This window comes from Colletotrichum graminicola (genome assembly GCF_000149035.1).
Source record: "Colletotrichum graminicola M1.001 genomic scaffold supercont1.9, whole genome shotgun sequence".
NCBI classification, from domain to species: domain Eukaryota; kingdom Fungi; phylum Ascomycota; class Sordariomycetes; order Glomerellales; family Glomerellaceae; genus Colletotrichum; species Colletotrichum graminicola.
In genome coordinates this window covers 1,062,566-1,087,126 of record NW_007361013.1, presented here as the reverse complement: position 1 = coordinate 1,087,126, position 24,561 = coordinate 1,062,566, and the positions used below count along the sequence as shown (strand labels likewise).

General features: G+C 51.7%; 8 protein-coding genes across 8 annotated transcripts; 5 read left to right on the top strand and 3 right to left on the bottom strand.

The window, feature by feature from the left end:
• Positions 1–137: 137 nt before the first annotated feature.
• GLRG_03302 (ATPase) lies at positions 138–4,987 on the top strand (the record flags this gene model as incomplete). The annotated part of the gene is made up of 17 exons (XM_008093987.1): positions 138–272; positions 345–893; positions 941–1,285; positions 1,338–1,472; positions 1,524–1,590; positions 1,640–1,771; positions 1,831–2,753; positions 2,805–2,958; positions 3,038–3,370; positions 3,419–3,501; positions 3,552–3,686; positions 3,739–3,971; positions 4,022–4,145; positions 4,196–4,241; positions 4,297–4,447; positions 4,505–4,653; positions 4,704–4,987. 17 exons carry the CDS (start codon positions 138–140, stop codon positions 4,985–4,987), a joined length of 3,978 nt encoding a protein of 1,325 aa, XP_008092178.1.
• A 717-nt stretch (positions 4,988–5,704) lies between these two features.
• On the top strand, positions 5,705–7,105 carry GLRG_03301 (methyltransferase domain-containing protein; the record flags this gene model as incomplete). The annotated part of the gene is made up of 6 exons (XM_008093986.1): positions 5,705–5,708; positions 5,796–6,156; positions 6,251–6,455; positions 6,517–6,632; positions 6,694–6,832; positions 6,911–7,105. 6 exons carry the CDS (start codon positions 5,705–5,707, stop codon positions 7,103–7,105), a joined length of 1,020 nt encoding a protein of 339 aa, XP_008092177.1.
• A 222-nt stretch (positions 7,106–7,327) lies between these two features.
• On the bottom strand, positions 7,328–7,622 carry GLRG_03300 (uncharacterized protein; the record flags this gene model as incomplete). Its single annotated transcript, XM_008093985.1, has 3 exons — positions 7,328–7,368; positions 7,434–7,458; positions 7,533–7,622. The coding sequence occupies 3 exons, from the start codon at positions 7,620–7,622 to the stop codon at positions 7,328–7,330; spliced, it is 156 nt and encodes a 51-aa protein (XP_008092176.1).
• Positions 7,623–8,483: 861 nt separating this feature from the next.
• GLRG_03299 (ubiquitin-conjugating enzyme) lies at positions 8,484–9,600 on the top strand (the record flags this gene model as incomplete). The annotated part of the gene is made up of 3 exons (XM_008093984.1): positions 8,484–8,532; positions 8,598–8,895; positions 8,949–9,600. The coding sequence occupies 3 exons, from the start codon at positions 8,484–8,486 to the stop codon at positions 9,598–9,600; spliced, it is 999 nt and encodes a 332-aa protein (XP_008092175.1).
• A 312-nt stretch (positions 9,601–9,912) lies between these two features.
• On the bottom strand, positions 9,913–16,139 carry GLRG_03298 (uncharacterized protein; the record flags this gene model as incomplete). Its single annotated transcript, XM_008093983.1, has 2 exons — positions 9,913–15,842; positions 16,073–16,139. 2 exons carry the CDS (start codon positions 16,137–16,139, stop codon positions 9,913–9,915), a joined length of 5,997 nt encoding a protein of 1,998 aa, XP_008092174.1.
• Positions 16,140–16,738: 599 nt separating this feature from the next.
• GLRG_03297 (uncharacterized protein) lies at positions 16,739–17,786 on the bottom strand (the record flags this gene model as incomplete). Its single annotated transcript, XM_008093982.1, has 2 exons — positions 16,739–17,693; positions 17,746–17,786. The coding sequence occupies 2 exons, from the start codon at positions 17,784–17,786 to the stop codon at positions 16,739–16,741; spliced, it is 996 nt and encodes a 331-aa protein (XP_008092173.1).
• Positions 17,787–21,593: 3,807 nt separating this feature from the next.
• GLRG_03296 (uncharacterized protein) lies at positions 21,594–22,801 on the top strand (the record flags this gene model as incomplete). The annotated part of the gene is made up of 2 exons (XM_008093981.1): positions 21,594–21,832; positions 21,886–22,801. The coding sequence occupies 2 exons, from the start codon at positions 21,594–21,596 to the stop codon at positions 22,799–22,801; spliced, it is 1,155 nt and encodes a 384-aa protein (XP_008092172.1).
• Positions 22,802–23,940: 1,139 nt separating this feature from the next.
• GLRG_03295 (cyanate hydratase) lies at positions 23,941–24,561 on the top strand (the record flags this gene model as incomplete). Its single annotated transcript, XM_008093980.1, has 3 exons — positions 23,941–23,967; positions 24,023–24,462; positions 24,540–24,561. 3 exons carry the CDS (start codon positions 23,941–23,943, stop codon positions 24,559–24,561), a joined length of 489 nt encoding a protein of 162 aa, XP_008092171.1.

Genomic DNA, 24,561 nt, shown 5'->3' with positions numbered 1-24,561 from the left:
TGCTCAGCTTGCATACACCACCGTCCTTCCTCGGTCGCACCTTGCTCCGGCAAATTGATACCCTCTTCCAAGTACAATCGCTCGAGCTGGAGACCTTAATTCCGCTGCAGCGAGTACGTCGCACTGAGACCGCCAACATGTCAGCCCCGGGAGAGAACGGACACCATCGTGTCCCATCGACATCGAGAAATGGCCACGCTCCATTGTATAGGCTCAACTCGAACCAAAGCAGCACAAGTATCTTCGAAGAGGTGGAAATGGCCCATGATGAGGTTAGATTTCCTGCAATGCGCACCAGTACCACCAGTCATCCATCCATCAGATCTGACTCTGGGTATCCCTAGCTCTTCTCCGGTCCTATCGCCGAAAGCCTTCCCACTAGTGTTTCTTCCTTCTCCCATCGCCGGCCTCGTGCAAACTCCACGACGAGTTTTACATACTACCAAGACGAGCCCGAGCCCTCTCCTACCTCGTATGATGAGGAACGCCAAAGCTTGTCCGACCTTGAGGACTCTACCTTTGGTGACGAGGATGAGAGTGACATCGATATCGAAAATAGGGACGTGGCAGACGACTACATGATTCAGCATAGACGATCTTCTACGCACTCGAGATCTTCCGTCCATGACCGTCTTTTGCGCCACGACAGCGCAACCACGAATAAAAGCATGGGCGGAGACCGGCTGAGTCAAAAGATATACATGGTGAACGAGGATCTGACTATTGCTATTGCTGGCTTCCGGACTAGTCGATTGGGCTTTGTTGCGTATGTGGGACTCTGTCTTTGTACGCTTGGTCTTGGTTGGCTGTTATTGCGATGGCTTCCCCGCTGGCAGGTGAGGCTCTTGGGCAAACCGTCCCCATTAGCCGAGTGTGACTGGGTTGTGGTGGAGGTAAGATCCTGGGCCCAGCCAGCTAGACTGACCACTAACTTGCGCAGAATCAATGGGGAGAGTTTGCTGTCATGAACGTGGACAAGAAACTATATGGCAGGCCCATGTCCACCATCTTTGGCTCCGGTGAGAAGGGCTACGTGATGGACGATGAATACGATCCTATCATCACCGAACTACGCATGCTGAATTATCGTTACGTCCGGCTGTACTTCAATCAACAGAAGGACAAGTTTGTTATGTTCAATGGATGGGTCGACCCGAACTGGACTGATCCCCGCGCTGTCCGTGCCGGTATCGACAGTGACGAGAAGGGCCTACGGGAAGTCGTCTTTGGCAACAACCTCATTGATATTGAGCAAAAGTCGATACCGCAGCTGCTCGTGGACGAGGTTGGCTATCATTCATTGCCTGAAGTCGGAGCCAAATTGCTGACGTCTCCAGGTGTTTCATCCTTTCTACGTCTTCCAGATTGCTAGTCTGATTCTCTGGTCTCTTGACGAGTATTACTACTACGCTGTTGCCATTTTTTTGATGTCGTTTGGTAGTATCGCGACAACCCTTATTGAAACTAAAGCGGTGAGCTGGAACCATGATTCCAGAACTATGGCTGGATGCTGACAGGCCCAGACGATGAAACGACTTCGCGAAATTTCTCGCTTTGAGTGTGACGTCCGAGTTCTTCGAAATGGATTCTGTAAGCAATGTCAATCCACTACTACCTAGAGTATCACTAACAACAGAAGGGCGATATGTGCCTTCGAGCGAGCTTGTGCCTGGCGATGTATACGAAGTTAGCGACCCGAACCTGACCCAGTTTCCAACTGATGGCCTACTCCTCAGCGGCGATTGTATCGTTAATGAAAGCATGCTTACAGGTAAGCACTCACAGGGCATTCTCGATTCGGCACCTAGCATGTACTCATACCTGCCTCAGGCGAATCGGTGCCTGTCTCGAAGTCCCCGGCCATTGATGAGACTATGTACGATCTCGACCTGGCTGCACCTACAGTATCTCCAGAGATTGCCAAGCACTTCCTTTTCTGTGGTACCAAGATCATTCGGGCTCGACGTCCCCAAGAAGATCGCGATGGGGACGCTGTCGCTCTCGCGCTTGTGGTTAGGACAGGGTTCAGTACAACGAAGGGCTCTCTTGTGCGATCCATGCTTTTCCCCAAACCCTCCGGCTTCAAGTTCTACCGCGATTCATTCCGGTACATCAGCGTTATGGCCGTGGTAGCTATGCTTGGTTTCATCGCATCTTTCGTCAACTTCTTGCGTCTAAACCTGGCCTGGCACCTCATCATCGTGCGCGCTCTGGATCTTATTACCATCGTGGTGCCTCCTGCGCTCCCAGCTACACTCACGATCGGCACCAACTTTGCGATAAGTCGGCTTAAGAAGAAGCAAATATTCTGTATCAGCCCTCAACGTGTCAACGTGGGCGGCAAGCTTGACATTATGTGCTTTGACAAGACGGGCACCCTCACAGAAGACGGACTGGATATTCACGGCGTTCGGGTTGCCTCACCGGCCACAGGCAAGTTCACAGACGTGCTCACCGACCCGTCGTCTTTCATACTTGACCAGGCCGGGGATTCATCCCAGTCATCAAGGCTCAAGGCTGCCTTGTTTACCATGGCAACATGTCATTCACTCCGATCCGTTGATGATGAGCTAATGGGAGACCCGCTTGATTTGAAAATGTTCGAATTCACGCGATGGTCTTTTGAGGAAGGGAAACAGAGCCCCAATGAGATAGATGACCAAGACCAAGGCAGTCTTTCGCCGTCAGTTGCCAGACCGCCTCCCGAGCACAGTACCATATTGCGTCATACCATTGCGCTACGGGACCAATCGGTAGGTCAAAGACTCTACTCCGGGGAAACCACTGTTAACAAAGATGAATAGGCCCCATTCGAACTCGGGATTTTAAGGTCCTTCGAGTTCGTTTCTCAACTTCGAAGAGCGAGTGTTATTGTCCGACAATTTGGCCAGCAAAGTGGCGATATATACGTCAAAGGTGCACCTGAATGCATGCGGGAGATATGTCGCGAAGACAGCTGTACGTGAAATAGCACCATTGCAGTGGCACTTTTCCACGTCTGTCAATGTTGCTGACCGTCGTTTCTCTTTCATAACAGTCCCGATCGACTACGATGAACAACTTGCCTACTACACCCACAAGGGTTACCGTGTAATTGGATGTGCCACTCGCCATATCCCCAAACTCAGTTGGGTGAAAGCGCAGAAGATGAAGCGGCACGAAGTAGAGGCAAACCTGGAGTTCACCGGATTCATCATTTTCGAGAACAAGCTAAAGCCAACCACAGCCTCGGTGCTAGCCGAGCTCCTTGAATCAAACATTAGCACAACCATGGTGACCGGCGACAATATATTGACAGCCATTAGTGTGGCTCGCGAGTGCAACTTAATCAACAAGACGGCACACTGCTTCATTCCGAGATTCATAGAAGGTAAGTGGCGCATTCAGCTACCTTGCGCCTTCTTCTAACAGTCGGTAGGCAGTGCTAGTGATCCCAAAGCACAGCTTCAATGGGAGAGTATCGACAATGGCATGTTCCAACTGAATGCGGAGACATTACTGGTAAATGACAACCTTTTGCTTCAGATGCCCGAGCTAATCATTAATTGTAGCCATTGCCTCCTCCGGCTGAAGTTGATGCGTCACTGGCATACAATATCAACGATATACGCAACTACTCTTTAGCTGTTAGTGGCGATGTTTTCCGGTGGATCGTGGATTTTGCGTCCCCGTTGGTTTTACAAAGGGTTAGTTGGCCTTTCGAAACCATACTCTGGCATCGGTAACTCATAACAATAGATGCTTGTCCGCGGTCGCGTGTTCGCACGGATGTCACCGGACGAAAAACACGAGCTAGTCGAGAAGCTCCAAGGTATTGGATATTGCTGTGGGTTTTGTGGCGATGGTGCGAACGACTGTGGTGCTCTCAAGGCAGCCGACGTTGGCATTTCACTATCAGAGGCGGAGGCTTCTGTCGCAGCCCCCTTCACATCGCGCGTCTTCGACATTAGATGTGTGCCTCAGGTCATCAGGTAAGTGTGATAACATCTCGTCCTGGTAACACCTGCTGATGTTGATGTAGAGAGGGACGCGCCGCTCTTGTGACAAGTTTTAGCTGTTTCAAGTACATGAGTCTGTACTCGGCGATTCAATTTACGTCTGTCAGCTTTCTCTATGCCACGGCGTCAAACCTTGGCGACTTTCAGGTCTGTTGCCGTGTTGTACCGCAAGCGTACGACTGCTGACCAAGTCTCAGTTTCTGTTTATCGATCTGCTGTTGATCCTGCCAATTGCTGTTTTTAGTAAGTCAAGCCCGAGCGGGTGTTTCCAACTTGGTATACTGACTTCTACGTTAAGTGAGTTGGGCTGGACCGTTTCCTGTCCTGTCACGAAAACGGCCAACGGCAGATCTTGTTTCTCGTAAGGTGCTCATTCCACTGCTCGGCCAAATGGGCATCTGCATTTTGATACAGGCAGTCGTGTACGCGGCGGTGCGAGCGCAACCGTGGTAAGCAGGCGATATACCGGTGATTTGACTATATTCACGTTCGCTCACAAGAAACAGGTATATTCCGCCGCAAGTCGACCATGATAAATCAAACATCAAGAACTCGGAGAATACAGTCCTGTTCTTAGTGTCTTGTTTCGAATACATACTAGCGGGCGTCGTACTCAATGCCGGTCCGCCTTTCAGGGAACCGGCGGTGAAGAACTGTAAGTATTGCTAATCTGTCGTAGCCACCGATTTTTCTAACCAATCCCAGGGCCATTCATGGCGACCATTGCGGTAACACTAATGATCACACTGTACATGATAATCGGGCCAGCGCACGCTTTACGGCATCTAATGCAGCTTACCAAGACGAGCTGGGACTTTGGAATTTTCATGATCCTTCTGGGAGGCGTCTACTTGGCAACAGCGTGGACATCGGAAAAATATATCTTTCAGAAGCTGGCTCGGGCGGCGGGTTACTTCAAGGAGCGGGTTTTAAAGAGACCCAAGCAGAGGAAGGAGTATAAGACGATTTTGGAAAGCATGCAGGTGTAAGGTTTGAATCCTTCGATCGCCTCAAGGCTACGGTCGACCTGGTCGTGCGTCTCATCAGAATACATCAGACCATAGCATTGAAACTGCATTGGGTTATGTACTTACACTGTTGCGGCGGTTGTAAATTGTACATCGGCATCTTGAAATTTAGCATTTGTGCATATCGGTTCGAGTTGCTATCCTTTTATTGATATAGCAAGAACCACTACGGAGTGCCCAGAGTCATAATATAAGGCAGCGTAGCGCAGGGTGTGAGTAAAAGGAAAATGGACGTGTCATTGATGGTCCACAAAGGCCCACACCCCGGTGCCGAGCTAGGCGGTCGCCCCGGCTCCGCATCGGGGCTGGTTCAAGCTGTGTTATGCAACCTGCCACCCCAACCACCGCGACTGCCGAGTTCCCTGGCTTTGTGCTGCACTGCTGGTCGAGAGAGAGCGTTCTTATGTCCGTTGACTCCCGTACGTCTCCATCAATGAAACAAATAACCTTGTCCAAGTGCCTTTCATAACACATCCAATACATAATTGCCCTGTGTGCTCGGACACCCCTTCCCCTTTCGAAGCGTTGGACCATTCAACATTCCTGGACCCACTTCACACAAGCAGTCAAAATAAACATTGCAGTAATCACGAAGCCGAAGTCGAGCATCATCGTTGTATATCTCAGCATTACTCAAGCTATTAGGCTGCTTCTAGTTGATTTGAATGCAATATGAATATGGGTAGGTCTCAGTACCCTGCCTGTGCCAGCGTCACAGTCCACCGCCGTATGACCACGGTGATGCTTCTTCTCTAACCCATTGACACAGACTGGATCCTCGACAGCGGGTATTTGCCCCATGCCATCATCAGAATAGGCATCCGGCGACAGCTTCAGGAGCGCCTCGACTCCATCGCGAGCACTTCCCTCAGCCTTGACTATGAGCGCAAGATGGCCTTCATCGAGAAACTTCGCACCCAGCCTATTGCCATTGAGACTGCAACTGCCAATAAGCAGCACTACGAGGTTGGCACCGGGGTCCTTGCTGCGTGTTTGGGTCCTCGTATGAAATACTCGTGCTGCCTGTACCCCAAGGGCGGCGAAACGCTCGCCCAGGCCGAGGTGGCCATGCTGCAGACCTATGTCGAAAAGGCCGAATTGAAGGATGGCATGAGTATCCTGGATCTTGGGTTAGTTGTCTCTTTCCATTGTTATACTTACAACCTACTGCAATTCAAGTGGCAGAAGATATAACGAATAGCCCTGCTGACTTAATGTGGCCAGCTGTGGTTGGGGATCGTGTGCTATGTACTTTGCCGAAGTTTTTCCCCACTCCAAGGTTACAGCCTTTTCCAACTCCAAGACGCAAAAGGAGTACATTGATGCCAAGGCCGAGGAGAAGGGACTCACGAATCTTACCGTCATCACCGGCAATGTCGTTGACTATGAGTTTGACCAAGAGTCGTTCGACCGAGTCGTTTCAATTGAGGTATGCATTCCCTTCACCGCTCACCCTCTACAACTGAACCATTACTGATGAGGAACAACAGCTGTTCGAGCATATGAAGAACTATGAGCTCCTCATGGCCAAGGTCGGGCGGGCACTGAAGCCTGGCGGCAAGCTGTTCGTTCACATATTTGCCCACAAGACCACGCCGTACGATTAGTAAGTGGCAATAAGACGATTCTTCAGCCTCCGCGATAGTTGCTGACCTTGCAAACCCAAGTGAGGAGGGCTGGATGACCACGCATTTCTTTACCGGAGGCACAATGCCGTCGACTGATCTTCTCCTCTTCTTTCAGGATAACCTCAGGATCCGAAAGCAGTGGTGGGTCAATGGCCATCACTACTCCAAGACATGCGAGGTCGGTCTCTTATACTAATTTGTTTCGGCAATCTGGAGTTAGGTTCACAAGGGCTAATAGCTGACACGAATCCCATAGGACTGGCTGAGCAAGATGCTTGCACACAAGAAGGAAATCTGGCCACACCTGGTCGAGACGTATGGGAAATTGGACGCCAGCGCATGGTATAATCGGTGGCAGATATTTTACTTGGCGTGTTCCGAGCTGTTTGCCTATCAAGGCGGGGACACCTGGGGCGTCGCGCACTACCTGTTCGAGAAGCCCGGCAAATGAGTAGGCAGACATGGAGTAGAGGTCAAGCAACAGATTGCGTTCAACGTTCGCGTTCAACGTAAATCTAGGTTGTGCGCACAGTAGAACAACCATTATCCCTCCCATTTTAGCACATCTAACCGAAAGTCCCGGTGTAAGAGATCGATTTCGTCGCCGTTACCGCTTTCTATGCGAACCCGCAATCAACCTGCTCAAAGCCCTTCCCATCTCAAGACCTCTTGATTAGTGATCCCAAGGATGCTTCCAGCCCAACAACACGGGTCCTGCATATCGTCCGTCAGCATGTCTCTGATTGTAAGGGGCGTACCAGATATGGAGCAAGACAAACCGTCCTTCTTCGCGCGGTACATCAACTGTTGATGATGCAGTATGTCAGTATGTCACGGACTTTCGGAGTCGTCGTTGGAAGCTGCAGGAGAAGACGCACGAAGAACCACATGCCGGCACCCAAGGCAGTCGCTGTGAAGCGGTAGATGCCAGGAACGTGAGGCGTCGGAGGCTTGGGACCAGGGTACATGGTGACTGGTAGTTTCGCCCAGGCGCGTCTGTTTTAGGAGAAATATTCGATCGGAAATGGTGAGAAGACGGTATCCTGCAACTGAAACCGTCAGTGGTCCGTTCATAGAACTCAATCGATTGATACCTGGTTTATAAACAGACCTTGAGTGTCGTCTTGTCTACTGGGGCTCGGGACTTCGCGGGCAGGATATGTCGAGAAGCTCAAGACGTGGTGATAGGTGCCGGGTAGAAGGTTGATGGAGCGTCGTTCCGTTCGAGAGCGACAGGGTGGAAAGTGACTTGAGCCTTCTATGCTTAGGTAAGTGGTGCCGAGACGGACGGAGCACCAATGATGAGAAGTACATTTGACGGTGGCCCCTTCGCTGCTTCTGTTATTTTCGGTACGTATCCTGCCTCTGTAAGTTACCTAGGTACCTAGATATTGGAAACACTCTCCGCTACAGGAGCTTCCAGAGTTCGGGGCGGGCGGGGCCTGGAAAGTCACTGACGACCCTCAGAGCGGGGTGGGTACAGGCCTCTCTCATTCAGACCTGACAAACCCCCAATTGATTATCGCGACGTACCGTTAGAGCCACCTATCCCGTCACTCATCCCCTTCAGCACTAGTTACTTACACCTCCTTTGATCAGCCAAGGGACTTAACTCTGAACCATACAATCAATACTTTGTTTATTTTTCTTTTTTTTCTTTCTCCCTTGTTACAGCTTCGAAACCCGTCCGAATTTCACACTTGTGGTCTCGTCTTTGTCATTTTGCAAACCTTACCATCCTCTTGTTCGTCACTCTGTTAGAAAACCGGCCTCTCAGCATTGGAAGCGAGCCATTCGCCAAAGGATCTTCCACCACCCAGTCATCCATCATGACAACTCCAAAATTCAACTCCAAGTCGCCTACAATACGACGCATACGTGAGAATCCCCTGCAGAGTCCACCACTTCACTCAGATGCCTGACTAACCTGTTGACCCATCCAGTACGCGAGGCCCAAGAACTCTCCAGCTCCCCATCGCCAGATTACACAGCCACCCCGATAGAATCAGATCTGTTTGAATGGCACTTCACCTTCCGAGGTCCTCCCAACTCGTCCTACAGCGAAGGCATCTATCACGGCCGTATTGTGCTGCCGCCCACCTACCCCCTCCGCCCGCCAAGTTTTCGCTTCCTGACCCCGAGCGGCCGGTTCGAGACCAACCGCGAGATCTGCCTGAGTATCAGCGGTCACCACGAGGAGACATGGCAGCCTGCATGGGGCGTGAGGACGGCACTTGTAGCGTAGGCCACCGTCCCTGTCGCATCCGAGCATTGCCCCGACTAACGAATAATAGGTTACGCAGCTTCATGGAGACGGACCCCAGGGGTCAACTAGGCGGTCTCGAGACAAGCGACGCCGTAAGAAAGCGCCACGCCACAGCATCGCATACCTTTAAATGTCCAACATGCGCCAAAACGAACCTTGAAATCATTCAAGACTGCGAAGATGCTGCCAAAGCCAACGCCGACTCTTCCCAAATCACGGCCGAAGTGGAGATCCCGTCAGAACTGAAGTTGGGTTACAAGGATGAAATGAGCAAGACTGAGACTAGTTCGGGTGGTGAGCAGGCATCGCCAAACACAGCGACTGCAGCGGCTGCGGTATCGGAGGCTTCAACACCTAGGACTGAAGCGGTGGACATGGAAAGCGCCGAGCTGGCGGAGGGTTTCGTTCGTACGGTGCCCGAGATTAATACAGCGGCGAGCACGGCGCCGGCTTCACAACCTTCGGCGCCATCTTATCCCCTCGCTCGTCCGGGACAGGGAATTCCAGCGCCTACGAGGACGGTCTCGCTGCCTCCGGCTCCGAATGTTGGTGTGCGGCAGCAAGTTCCTCCGGCTGCCCGTGCGTACGATGAAGGCGTGCCGCTCTGGATTGATCGAGCGATCGTCGTACTCGTCGTTCTTCTACTGGCTATGATTCTAAAGGCTCTGCTGGATTTGTAGATGAAGGGCTGGTTATGCTGTCTCCCCCCCTGATTTAGTCTTTTTCTGCTTTCCTTTTGCTATTATGGCATGCGGGTCATATTTTCCCACCGAAGCCTGCCTGGTAGACGGCACGGGCATGGTGTTTGCTTTATTTGCTGGCGTTTGGTTATGGTGTTCAGCATTTTCACTAGCTTCATATCAAAGGTTTCGATACGCGATATTTTGTGATGTTGATGTATTCTTACGAGGGCTGCCGTGCGAACCACCCGTTGGCACAACGTCCGCCTACCTTAGACACCTGCTGAAGTCTTCCAATCCTCGAATCTTGTCCTACAGCACCGTACTGGTTCGCTGCCTTCCAATCAGCAGCCACCACCACTCGCCAACTGTACAGCTTACCCCATGTGCCATTCCCTTCAACACACCGTTGCGCCTTCCCCAGTCGAATACCATTTGCACCTCGAACTCCAGCAAGTATGGCTTGAGCACGGCGCAAACAGATGGAACATCCAGAGGTCCCCGTGTCGCGATAACAAACGCGACCGCACCAAGAACCTGAGACCAGCGATCTATATTCATTTCTCCAAAGAAGTCGGACCACAACGGTATCGCGCGATTATGGTTCTCCTTTAGAGGCTTGTCGCTCTTGGCCTGTCGAAGGATGTCCAGGTCCTCGTCGTAAATGTACGTATCGGTCGGCGCGATCTCCAGACCAAAGTTATAGTACGACTTGGGGTATTTTCTGCTTTCATAGTTGCCCGGATCGAAACCAAGGGGAATGTTCGGTACATCCACCGTGGTGATGGTGACTCGCCCATTGGCCTGCAGGTTCATCATGGCCATGACCTCGCCATCTTTCAACACGTACGGGATACGAATCTTCTCGCCCCGCCGAAAGCTCCCGTCAAGTCTCAACTTGAACATAGCAGCATCGATAAACTTGACCTCGTGAGTCCACTTCATGAACCGTGGCAGAAATGTCTCTGTGAGACGGTACGGTCGGCCCTCGAGGGCCTTAAGCTTGCTGTCCGTGATCACACCCTGACCTTGAAGGATCTCGACCGCCTGCTCAAGTAAGGACTGGATGCGGTCCTCGTTACCGCCCCCAATGCTCGCCATTTTTTTCCTGATATCCTGAGGCGCGTACCTATCGCGGTGAGTGTAACAGAGAGAGCGTAGCCATGACATGGCGGTGACAAGATCGTCAGTTTCTACTTCTGACTCTATCTCGTCTCTCCTGTCCACGAGAGAGGTTGCCGGGCGGGAGGTTGCCGCCTCAAATCGGTTGAAGACGGACATTTGGAAGTTGTAGTAGTCGTCTCGCCAGTCGGTGACGTCCGTCCATGCCGAGCCCAGAGAATAACCCCGGTCCAGGGCAGCCTTGTTGGCTGGTAGTTCCTGCGAATCCTCGATCAGGCCAGCCGTCCACTTGATTAGACGCGGCCAATCGTAATCAATATAGCTATCGAAATCAATGGGTGGAAATTCGTTGTTCTCGTAGGCGGAGATGAACTGGACCTGGAATCGCTCCGTAAGCTGGTTGATGAACGTGCCCCGGTCCTTTCGAGCCTTCGACCAGAATCGCCGCATAGCGCTAAGTGCCATGTCAGGGAATAAGGTCATCATTAGACCCCATTCGATAATTCGATCAGCGCCCCCTAACAGTGTTCTCGTAACAACAAACGCTGCAATTAAAATGGTTTCATTCGTCTCATCAAGTCCGGCAGTACGTTTCGATACGTCCCTCAGATCCATATCCCTAGGAAGCGGTATGAGCGTTCTGACTTTCAAATCAATGCCGACGACAAGCTCCTTTGGCTCGGTTGCTAGCTTGTTCTGTCGCCGCTTCCGCCTTCTTTGCCGGCCAAGTTCACCACCCCAGAGATGGTCAGTCGCTGTCGTCGTCTGTTCTGATATTTGTATGTCGAACAGGGCAGATGGGCTAAGCTGGTTCGCAGGATCCCATTCCAGTGGCGGGTTCTCCCATTCGCACGGAAGGTCACCGACGCCATGGTTGATAAATATGTGATCAGGAGCAATTGACTCGGCCAGAAGAAGCTTCATTCCCTCGGTAGACAGCTCCCAGTCAAAACATGCGTCGACCTGTTCGGCAAACTCGGAGTACTGACTGCTGCTAGTGAAGCTGGCTTTGGGCCGACCGCGCCACTTGATCATCTCGGTCAGATTCTGAGGCAAGTTTTGCCTCAAAAACCATCGAGAGTCCGGCATCCAACCAGTAATCGTTAGGCTACGGTCCCTCGTCTCAAAGAAGCTGTCGTCGTAGATTGGCCAGGTGCCATTTTTGCCCATAATTACATCGGCATCAGCAAATGCGAAATTATGGTCGTTGATGGTGCCACCTTTCGCCAATGCTGCGGGATACGTCGGCTCTGGATCTGGTCGAACAGGTATCAATGCCTGATGAACATCCTCTGAAACTTCTCGTTCCAAGTAGGTATTAGGACTGAGGAAAACAAGTCGAGGAGAAAAGCCGGATTTCTTGTCTTCCGGCAAGGCGGAGGGCCCGTCACCTGCTACCCCCCGTCCATCCATGAAAATACGGAAAATGTCTTTCCTCCGTTTGCCATCAGGGCCTTCGTCCTCAGCGTGGGTAAGCTGCTCCTTCGTGACCATCCTTCTCCTGCGCTTCCTGGGGGTCTGAATGCCTTCAGTGGGGGTGACTGGTCTTTCATTGGCAGCTTTGGTGGCATAGAATGGAGCGTCGAGAACCTCAATCCCCTGTACCAATTTCCTGCGACTGGAAAAGACAGGCTGAGCGTCGTGCTTATGCTCTTCGGGAAGCCCTGATCTAGGTGTAAAGGCGGATGGTGTGTAAACTCCTGGGTGCTCAGCAACAATGTTGGCTTTCATAGCTACACCCGCTGGGGACGATGCTTCGACCCCAGGTATTCGAATCAGCTGGTAGTTTGCCATCATGCCTCTCGAGTCCTTGAAGGCATGGGTGCTGACCACTACCTGCTTCTTCTTGGCCAATCTGGCCAGAGCATCCTTATAACATTGATGATCCGGAGCTTCTTCGACAGGAAACGCAGCTTCCCACATCGCCATGACAGCGTACCATAATGACTGCCCGCCGGCAAAAACTCCGCCATTTGCACGGAGGATATACAAGAGGGTCCTCTCCATGATCTCGAGCTCTGATAGAACACCGTTATCATCAAGACTAGCCTTCAGTGCTTCGGCGTGCGCGACTTGGGAACTGCTAATTCCCGACGAGGGTGCTTCCCCAACTGCTACCGTCCTGGCGTTCTGATTGGTGTGCCGCCCAAAGCGTGGCTTGGTAGAGCCTGAATATGAGTCTCTCCGCCCAGAATTACCCTGAGGTCTCTTGGGCATCGGTGGAGATGGCTGCTCAAACCCATCCTTTCCAGCGAACGACTGTCTATAGCGCCCCGCAGAGGAATGCGTTTCGTCAAAGTTCGTGGCGTCCTCTGCCCGTGACCTCTTAAAGGCGGGCTGGACTGGCGTGTGTTCTGACGGCACGTCTCTAACCCCCCCAGCAGCGATATCAATTAATCCGCTCATGGACGCCTGGGTTGAAGATAAGCGCGGAGGTGCAAACGAGGCGGAATTGGCGCTCCCGCGTTGTTTGATCATGCCCTTCCTCGCCCCCTGCCTGGTTTCTGAATATCTGTTGGAAGACCCTTCTCCAGAGCGTCGCATGACTCTGCCTTTGGAGGACCTGATGCTAGTACCCGAACCAATTGCCAAGGTTGAATCCTCTGGCATCTGTTCTATAACCTGATCATCATCATTGGGAATTCCAGCGATGGCCGACGACTTTGAGTGGCGAGACTGGATCTGCCGAGGAACGGCGACTGCTCGTTTAGCTAGTGTGGAACGTTTGGCTGTTGGAAACAGAGCTTCAGGAGGTCCGGATAGCGGCGGGATGTAGTTTGGGTTGCAGGCTGTTTTCGATTTCTCGAGATGGTACTTGATACCAACGTCGTTTTTCCACGTCCCGCCACACTTGTCGCACTTGAAGACCTTGGAGCGACCGCGGCTCGAAGACTTCATTGCGTGATTCTTTTTGCGGCGTCCTCCGCGTTTTACAGGTGACTCTCCAGCGGGGCTGTCTTCCGTGACCTCAGCATTGTCCATGTCCGCATCTTCCCCTGAGGGCAAAGAAGCTACAACAATCGACTCTTCAACTGTTAGAGCGTCAATTGAAACTGTGGCCTCTCCTGTTGAGGGGTTTCCTGGAGGCGTTTCTGCTGCTAACAGGATTGACGAATGAATAGCTTGATCTAAAGGAGTGTGTGTGGTATCGTTGATTTCCTCAGTATTGATAACCTTCTTGGGGTCAGAAGAGGTGTCGACTTTGTCCTTCGTCTGTGTGACTCTTAGAATATTTGACAATGCAGAGGGATCCATCTTGAGGGTAATTATTAATGATGTCGCCTTTTCTTCAGCGTATTGTCTTCTTGTACCGCGACGGATAGAAAGTGAAGGGGTTGATTCAGATTCGTGCCCTGAAATGGCCCTCCGCGAAAAGCCACTGCCCACCGTGGCTTCATCTTCAGCCTGCTCTGATACCTTCGCCCGTTTCGCACAATGAGGCCCCATTCCTTGGCTTCCTTTGGCTTGTGACGATTCCGATATCTCAGACTTTCTCTTCGACATGGCATTTAGCCCCCTACCGGAAACATGGGCAAGGGCTGCCAAGCCGCCGGCAGCTCGAGCAGTGTCAGGGAGAAGAGCCGGGTCTGTGAAAAGTGCTGCGAAAGTATCACCATGGACGGCGTTAGCCATGGAATGGTCATCGGTTTCTCCATCAGCTGTTTCCTCAGCAACGATTATCGTAGAAGCCTGCTGCAAATTCCTTGCAAAATATCGGTATTGCTGAGACTTGCCCTTCCGATGCATCTCGCTCGTTACTTGGAAGTGCCTCAGGTCGTTGGGCTGTTGTGTTGGAAGAGAGATGGTCGAAGAAATTGAGGACAAATACCTCCGGAATGACGATCCCAGCGTAGAGTCTCCTATCTGCTTATTGGAGAGACCCGCAGCGCCAGCAGCCGAGATGTTATCGAAAACGATTGCAATCAGTGGCTTATCTGGCAACCAACTGGACCGTGAACTGATGTGCTTCTTATTAGTGTTGCGACGGGGACCAGGTTCGAGGCTTGAGGGATCGGCATTCACATCCGTGTCTGCCAGACTGGGCGCAAGGTCCGCATCGCCCAAGTCCGCAGTTGAGAAGGAGATGTTTTTCTGCTTGCCTGTAGCAAGATAGGCTGCCCAGTCTTCATGAGTAAGGTCGTGGTCGAATTTGAGACAGTCCTTAAAGAGCTTGCCAGATAAAGTGGCACCTACGTACTGGACAGCCCCAGTCTGGACAAAAAAGCGGCAGGTTTTTGCCGCCACTTTCATCTGCCATCTCAAACCTAGAATGCCCAGCTTGCAACGTAGGTCGTGATACCTGATGATTCCGAACGCCTTGACAACAGCCATGATTGTCTGGGCAAGAGAAATGTAGTCAACTGAGTCCCCGTTCCACCTATCACGCCATGGGACGGGTTCCAAATCGCGTGCCAAAGTATCCCGAGACATATCGACTGTTGTGTGCAGGCTGGCGGCCGTCTTGAGCGGGTTTGTCGGAAGGGCAGGGGCAAAGCGCGTTAACCACATCTTGCTCGTCTTGGTGCCCCTAACAAGAGTCGTGCGCTTCGAGATATATCCTTTGTCGGCAAGCGCGTCTGTTCTCTTGGGCAACGACCGTTTGTCTTGGCCTACAAGTCGACCTAGATCGCCCTGCAAAATGCCCTGATGCTTCGTAGATGCGATGCCAACTAAGGCCATCCACTCTAGTCTCGGAACTCTTCGGTAGTCGGGCGCGTGTCCAGCGATGGCTTCCCACATGCGGTCCTCGGCAACATAGATTCGGGGTCGCTTCCGCGGAATATCGTTTCTTGTGATACTTTGAGATGGCTCCTTTGGTTGAGAACCATCCGGCGCTGCTCCTGGGGCTTCTCCCGATATACCAGGTGCTGTTGACCCGCCCTCAGAGTCGGGGTCTGGCACAGCAAGGACATCGGATAGAGCTAGATGGTTCCATTTTCGATTCGCTCCTACAGAGATATCCTTCCTTGCTCTTAGCCAGTCCCAGGCTGTCGACCAGAGTAGGTGTTCTGACTCTACGGGCGTTGACATCAAGGGGAGAGCCGCCGATACATTTTCCCGGAGGTTCGCATCTTTGTAGAACGTGCCAAGAGCTTCAAGTACATGCGACACAGTGCATCCTATCGTCTCTTGTCAGTAAGCGAAGCCATGTACCAGCTAAGAAATAAGTATGAAAACCCAAGCTTCTTGAACCTGACGATGGAAGAGGCGATGGATTTATGCGACAATTATTTGCACTTGTAACAACATAATCGAGAAGCAGATTAATGCTAATGCGGGTGGGGGACAAAAATTGAAGCCTAAATGAGAGCAAACTCTTTCGCTCAGTGAAGCAGCAGGATTCACTCACCCAGGTCACCGTAACATGAAATGTCGGTTATGAGTGACTCTATCAATCGCTCAAGGTCGCGAGACATTGTGGCCGTCGGTAACGGTCTAACATTCTTGGGTGGACGGCTTGAAGGAAGAAAAAAAATGCGCAGAAGTTAGGCGTGAAGGGTCGACAAGGGATAATCGAACCCGAGACTTTTGAAAATGGTGCTCGGAGTTGGTCGGAAATCTCTGGCGGTTTTTTTTCCCCTTCACCCTTCCCTCTTTGGCGTTTGGGTCGGGGGCGAGGTCTACTGGGTTCGGCGGTGGAGAGAAGGAACATAGTGGCAGCACGCAGGTGCAGCGTTAGGACCCCCCATATGGAGACCATTACCTAGGTAGCTAGGTATTATCTGCTTGCCACTAGAGAGGTACTGAGACAGCTGAGGCCAGGTTGTGGCTGATATTGTGGCTGATTTGGGGCTGGTGTCCCGAGGTTAGTGCGTATGACGCTTTCCTGCGATCGGTGGCACGAGCCTGAAACGCCGATTGTGCCTTGAAATCACTCAACATATCTAGGTAGATATGCAGGCACCTATGGGAAGATAGAAAGGTAAACCTAGCAGCGCACTAAGCTGTGTACACCAGATTCATTCGACAATGCAAAGTATTAATTCGGGTATCTTATGTCTTGGAAGTAGAAGTTTTAAGTAGCTAAACGAGCCAATTTCTCCTCCCTCTTCTTTCTGTATGACGAAACCAGTTGGTCTCGGATCCCCTGAAGCTCCTCGCGTCTTCTCAAGCTACCTGCAGACTTTGGTACGTTGTATACATCGACTGCAGCACCGCGTACCAAGAGCTTGTCTCGTCCAGCCTTGTGAAGCTCTGGAGGCGCTTGCGCGACATCATGAAGTCCTACCTTGGCCTCTGAGCGCATCTTCTTAAGCACTGCCCAGGGGTCCTCTTCACGGTCTGCGCCCTTGCCCTTCTTGCCCTTCTTCTTCTTGCTGCCGTCCTGGCCGGGCTCGTAGAAGGCTGCGGATGTCTGACCAAAGTTGCCAAAAGTACCGCCATTGATCTCCTCGTCCAGCTCGCGCTCAGCAACCTCTTCCATCTCCTCTTCTTTCTGTTCTTGGATCTTTCGCTCCTCCTCTCGCCACTGGTCATAAAGCTTGTGCATCTTCCGTTCCTTCCGCGTTTTATAGACCTTGAGTCCAAGAGGATCCTTTCCACCCCTTTCCGTCTTGTTGACCAAACCAGCCAGCGGCAGAGCAGCGTTGACACGCGCCGAGAAGTCTGACATCTTCTCGCCCGGACGGATGGTTGGCACTTCCGGCTTATCGGGCTGGCCACCTGATTCGTCTCTCTTCTCGGTCGCGGCGGCGGCTTTCTTGGCCGCCTTCTTCTTTTGATTCAATGTTTCGCCATTGTCGAGGCCGGATCGTTGTTTCTTGCCGGATGCTAGCGCCATTAGGCGCTTGAACGCTCTCGGGGCGTCGTCGTCTTTGCTACGACTCTTTCTCTTCTTGACCCCATCATTTTCTGTCTTTGGGTTCTTTCCGTTCTTGCCATTTTTTGCGGCGGCAGCGACGGCCAGAGCTTTCCGACTTCTCTGTTGCACGGGCAACGGCCTCGCGATCTGCGATGGAGGAAGATCGAACCTGCAGCGAAGAGTCAGCATGGGTCATGTTGTTCGGAACAGGCCAAACCTACGCTGCGGGATCGTGATCCCTTCTTGTGTGCTTGTGAGGCATTTTAGAGTGGCTTTACCGGTAATTGAACGATTCAGTCCAGGAAACGATCGCTGTCAAGCTCCGCCGGTGAAATGAGGCGGGCATGCGCGTTGGTTGCGATACACACGATTAGTGGTGATCTAGTAGTGAAATTTTTGGATTATGTCAGCACCGATAAGGAAAAGTAGTCCGATAGCATAAAGGTGTCCCTCTCATCCGACTTTTGTCCCACTCAATGAAACCAACTCCCTGTGGTCTGTCTACTATGTAGTATACTTATTTGCGGGGCACATTTAATCTATATCAAATGCCAGCCAGGCTACAATAAGTAATTGGCAGGGATGGAAAAGGTACTTAGTGAATGGTAGAGAAAGCAACCTTGCATTGAGTTTGATTTATTTGTATGATAAAATTGATGTGATAAATGTTGAATTGTTTGTTGATATACTGCTGGTATACTAGTTAGTGGTATGAGAGAACTACTAGGTATGTACCGGAGTAGAGTGTGGTCAGTTTTTTCCTGCCCCGGGTGCGGGGATTGGATGCAAGGACCCTGGAGCCGATCCACAGTCGAGGGTGAAGCGGGAATCCCACAATCTGGCATCTTGGCACCTGATGAATGACAGTTCGAGGACATGAACTGGCTTTATCCCGATAGAGGCTTGGAAACTTTGCTTGAGACCGAGTCACCCGCCTGCAGAGTTTCGATCGCCTCAAATTTTCTGCCAGTAATTTTTCGCTTGCATCGCTGCGATATCGAGACACTTCTTTTTTTGTCTATTTAAAAAAAAACCAGAAACATATTCACCTAAGCATTATTCGACCCCCCTAAGGCGAATGTCTAGGTACTTTGCTCTGCTCGACTCAGTAGGGTTCCAAAAGCTGGGTGCCCAAGGGAATGGAAGTGAAGTATAACAAAAAGCTAACATGGCGACTAGTATTTCGACGAATTTGGTGAGGGTGGAGTAGGCTAAGTGACTCCAGGCTCAATCGTTTTGGTCAGTCACGGACACGCCGCCATGTCGAAGTAGCAGCAAGGGCAGCAGGACGCGATTCCGTCTCTAACAAACAAAGAAATACTGTAGCAATGGTCAAACTAGTAGGTGTTTTTTCGTTTCGCATGTCGGTGTTATCAAACGGCCGTTGACGAAGAGGGGATGAAGTCAATTGTGATCGTCTGAAAATATGACACTGAAGGACGTTTTCGGGCGTGTCTCGGTGTCTAACGAGTTTGCATACGTATTTATTCGCCTTGACCATTCCATGTCTCTCGTCTCCTTCAGGTGAATACTCTGTAGGGATCGGTCGGGCGGCTAATGGCCAGGTCGAGTCGTAGACACACCCACTCATAAACCTGCGACTGAATGGCACCTGGTTGGTGTTTCTAGCTGAACGACTGAGACGATGTGCCGCACGACCACTACGTCGCCAACCGTCAGGTGTGTCCGTGTCCATTGTAGGCGCAAGGCGGTGATGATATCTGTAATAGTCCAATTTGGCCTAGGGTCATAGTACATAGCGCTTGGTCAGGAGGAATTTTGGGGATAGTCCAGTGTGGTCTGGTGCGACGCCAACGTGAACTGCTCATCAGCCAGCGGTGATGCAGCGGAAAACACTGCAGGGGAGGACAGTACAGAGCTTTGTACCCTATCTACTTGAAAACGTGGCGCGCGCGAACAGACAAGGTATTTGGAAAAGAAATGGATTTGGGGGGGCGCTTGGTGTCGATCTGGATGGTTTATCCGCCTATGAGCTGCACCACGTGCCTGGATAGTGATAGCTTCACTGATGTTAGCGTAAGGCGATGCGGGGAGAACGAAGAGAGAAATACCCATGCGAGACCCAACTCATTCAAGTACATAGTATGTCATGCGTGCCCCCCACCTTACAGGGTGATTCCACAAAGGGTTAAGGCAGCGCTGGCACGGGCCACGTGGGGATGGCCAGGAACAGGTGCAGACGGGACGGCATACGATGGACCATTGAGAGACTCGTATCGGTGGTAGAAGGTGCATCTGTTGACTTGATTGGAGGCCCAGACGTACCTAGGTCCCTCTTTGGCCCCTGTCCTCTCTCTCTCTCTCTCTCTCTCTCTCTCTCTCCCTCTTCTTTTTTTACACTACCATCCTCCCTGCTCATTGTTATTCCTCCCTTTTCCAAGCATGGACGTAGCACAATACGTCCAAAGTCCCAATCACTTGCCTTCCCGTGCGGCACTGACTTGTCTTGGCACCTCATGTTTTCCTTATTGGTACATATCCGTCCCTGTATCTCAAAACCTTGGGAAAGGGGCTGGAAACGCATTTACTTGTATCCGTGCAGTCACCTCGAACCGTTTCGTTGGCATTTCGTACGGGGGCATGTCGGTCGGTGGAGGGGCAGGGGACTCCCTTGTGAGCCAGGCCCCGATGGACCCCTGTCGCCATCGACTGAGGCACTCCGGTACAACGATGGTGATTTAGGAGGCGTGCCGACTAACCTTAGTTCGGGGCTCTTGTTTTACTGCTAACGGCAACAGGAGCTTGTTGCGCTCCCGCAAGTCACCACCCATGCTTGTTTCTCCTCTTCTGGGACTGACTGGCCTCACTTTTCTTGAGGAGCCTTGCTTGCCTCGGGCGTGCCTCTAGGTTTATTTGCCTTGGGGCACATATATGAAGCCCTGACACGATGTGTCTGCTCGTGTACTGCGCATGACTGAGGGGTGTGATACACGCACGCATATCCTCTACATGCCTACAACAGGTACTCTACATTCAGATGCATTCTCGCAGTCGCATTCATTCATCCTGGGCGGGCCTAGGCGCCAGAGACATTCCCTCGGGCACCCCGCCCCCGTCTTTGGACTAGGTAGCTAAGCTCATGACAGAGTTTCTTAGCGCCTCACACCTCACCATCTACCAGGCACATGGAGGGGTTGGAAATGTTTGAAGGTGCCGTCGGCTGACTAGCATTAATACATTTTGCCTCCATCAAGACACTTCATTGCGCCGCCAGTCGCTGATGAATCAACCACCCAGGCAACACGCACTTGTACCTCACACGCTTATTATTCACACACACACACACACACACACACACACACACACACACACACACACACACACACACACACACATCCCATTTTCTGGAACCACACTCCATATTCGACGGCCTACGGCACAGCGTATTGCCCTCATCTTCATCACCCACCCCCATCCTTCTTTTCTAACACTGTCCAGACTCCATCGTGTAGCTCTTGTCCCGCTTAGACCCCCTCGGCTCTTCCAAAAGTCTGTTCTCAACCATCCGACCCCTGGTCATCCCTATCCATGCTCGGATCTGCTTGCCGTTTTAACCTTCAAATGGCCTTGACAAGGTTGCTACTGGTTTCCCTTTCGCTCTTGAAGCAAGCAGCAGCAACACAAGCTCCAGGGCCACTTCGATAGCTCCTACTATATTTGGTGTCTCTTCTCCACGACTCCTTCGTACCTCGGTCTCTCTGAAAACGGTGCCTCCCTTGATCATTATTACCTTTGTTGCTGCCCTCTTTGTTTGCACAATCGAGCCACCACCACCCCCTTCTCCCTGCTTGGCCCCTCACCTTGATCTTTTCTCCATCCCAACTTTTGACGAACTTATATACCGCGTTACGACATTCGGGCTTCTGCCACACTCAGGACACCAGAGGCAATTATCAGCTAGTCGCAGCCACGGCATATTCTCCCGGTAAGAAATTACTGGCCACCCACGATTGCGCCCAGCGACACCGGAATATCCGATTTGGACAAACAGCCATCACCTCTCACTTGGAGCGCACTGAAGCTTCTTGAGTACCCCTGGTTTTCAACAATGCCCAACCCTGGTGACACCGGCATTGACGCCGTCCGCGATCGTTTCCGTTTTTTTTGGTCCCAGGACAGCAGCACAACCGCCCGGTACAGGGACTCATCTAAAGACGAGGCACCGCCGACTCCAGCCGAGAGCTACACTTCCGAGGACGCCCTACTACCTCCTACCCATATGATTCCGAAACCATGGACACGAAAGCACTCTTTCCTCATGTGCGGCGCTGTTTGGCTGGCCATGCTGTAGGTTCTTTAAGTCAATAAATATCTTAGGTTTAACTAATGCCTCACAACAGATTGACATTCATTCTCTTGAACTTGGTTCTGCTTCTAGCCAGTGAAGTTTGGGACCATACGTCCGGGGGCTTTGAAGAGGCGAGTCTCGTCGTGCCCATACCCTGTCACTCCCACAACGATTACTGGAGAAAACGTCCAATATACGACGCGCTCGAAGCAGGTTGCATTGGCATTGAGGCCGATGTTTGGCTATCTGGCACCGAGCTTTTTGTCGGCCACAACAAATGGTCCCTTCGCGAAAAAAACACTTTTACCAATCTCTACATCGATCCCCTTGTTCGAATACTTGACCAACGCAACGCGAACCTCAACAACTCCTTTCAGAGGGCGCCCAGGGGTATTTACCAGGCGAATCCGGTGCAAACAATGATACTTCTCGTGGACTTGAAGACAGGCGGCCCCGACACCTGGCCGCAGGTGGTGCGTCAACTAGAGCCCTTGCGCGAGCGAGGGTGGTTGACTAAGGTCGTCAATGACAAGATTCATTACGGGCCTATCACTGTTGTCGGAACCGGAAATACCCCTTTCGAGCTGGTTGCTGAGAACTCTACTTATAGAGATGCCTTCTTCGACGCCCCTCTTCTCAAATTAGATAGCCACGATTTTAACCCGACCAACTCATACTATACCAGTGTCTCATTCAAGAAGGCAATCGGTACTGTTTGGTTCGGGGACCTGACAGAGGCGCAAATGACGAAGTTGAGAAATCAGGTTAAGGAAGCCCACTTACGCGGCTTGAAAGTTCGGTACTGGAATCTTCCCGCGTGGCCCGTCAGCATCAGAAACCACGTGTGGGATGTACTCATCCGGGAAGGCGTTGATATTCTGAACGTGGATGACCTCAAAGGCGCCAAAAAAGAATGGGACCTCAGAGGATGGCCAAAACTCACTGCGAATTCGACGATGCCTGCCTGACGGACTATACGCTGGAGGATGCAGCATATCACCATGTGAGCTATCAGCACCGACGCAACGCACCACTGCTATTTGAAGCTACAGGCTAAGTTGCAGTCAGCCTAGCCATTCGCAGCGTTTCCGAACAGCAAATCATCCAGAAGTATCCGTCTTGCTTCCGCATGAAGTGCTATGTAGGAGATGCGACCTCTACTAAGTACGTGAAGTGGTCAACACGTCCAATACAGTTGGCAATAGGTATAACGGATACCACGAGACAACACAGGAGATACCCACTCAACGACACTACTCGACTTCAGCACTGGCAGCATTGTTCGGCCAACCCACAACTTCCAACGGTGGACTTACAGCGCGATAATTTGTGTCTGCCGTGGTTTACGCAGTTTTATTAGGAGGTTTTTACTGGGGGGGGATATCGACTATCAAGTTCGGTCGAATGGACCAGAAAAACCGGATATGCTATCTCTATAGCTGCCAAGGAGAGAGGCAAGCATCACGAGTCAGCTCCTAAAAGCCCTCAGAACTGCGTAAAGTAGAGCGTAGTGTTTCTATTACACAACATTTAGGGGACGAGACTCAAGGGGTGCACCAGGCCAGTATCCCCAGGTCCGCCCAAGAAAAGCCAGCCTCGGCTGTGCTCACCAGTGGCCGGGCCGTCCCCGCTCGGCTCCGGCGTGGGAATGAAGCATCAATCCCAAATCGACTTAGTCATCCTCTTGTATTCGGGATTTGTGAGATGGACATGCGCCATTATGAGTGAAGCCGAAATGCCGTGTTTTCTCCGTAGGGGGCGGCGTCGGCCTCCGCAACCGCGAACAGTAGACGCATCCCAGACTGGTGTTTCCGTGAGCTCATGACCCCGCATTATCCTTGAGTGTGACCTGATTGAATGACGTCCGAACGCGATATGTCCGCACAACCCCATAAAGGGAACCTGCGAAGTATATAACAAATCGCTGGACTTGCGTCTCATGCCTATCAATCATAGAAGCCACATCTGAAGCCTGCTATCTTGTTCCGACTCGCTCACCGCACTGCAAACGAACGTTCTTCCGAAGTTCAAACTTGCCATTAATTCGATCTTCTTATTAGATAATTGACTTGGCACGTTGTGATCTCAACTCATATCTCTAGCCACCATGTCCGGCAAGCTTGCAACTCTGGATGTGAGTGAAGAGGTCAACACTTGGGGGCAAAGTTCCTTGCTGACCTGACTGCTAGCCTTCAATGGCCGACCGCCTTCCCTCTCACTCACAGCTCCTCTTTGATGCCAAGGCGCAAAGCGGCCATACCTTCGAGGCCATCGCGAAGCACTTGGGCCGCAGCGAGGTGGCTGTGGCGGGCATCTTTTATGGCCAGGTGCAAGCGTCGGACGAAGATGTCGAGAAGCTTTCAGAACTCCTCGGCGTCGATGCAGCGTCCTTGAAGCCTAAGTTAACTGCCTTTCCCGACCGCGGTCGTTCGGGACCTATGCCGCCTGTCGAGCCGCTCATCTACCGCTTGTACGAGATTGTACAGAACTACGGCTACGCCTACAAGGCCATCATGAATGAAAAGTTTGGCGATGGTATCATGAGCGCTATATGCTTCAATACCAATGTTGAGAAGGAGACAGACGAGGCCGGGAACCCATGGGTCGTCATCACCCTCAAGGGCAAATGGTATGTACCCCGTTGATCCACACTGAAGCCATTTCTTGCTTCTGGAAATTGGGAAAGGTTGTATTGACTGGTAGAAGGCTCCCGTTCACCCGCTTCTAG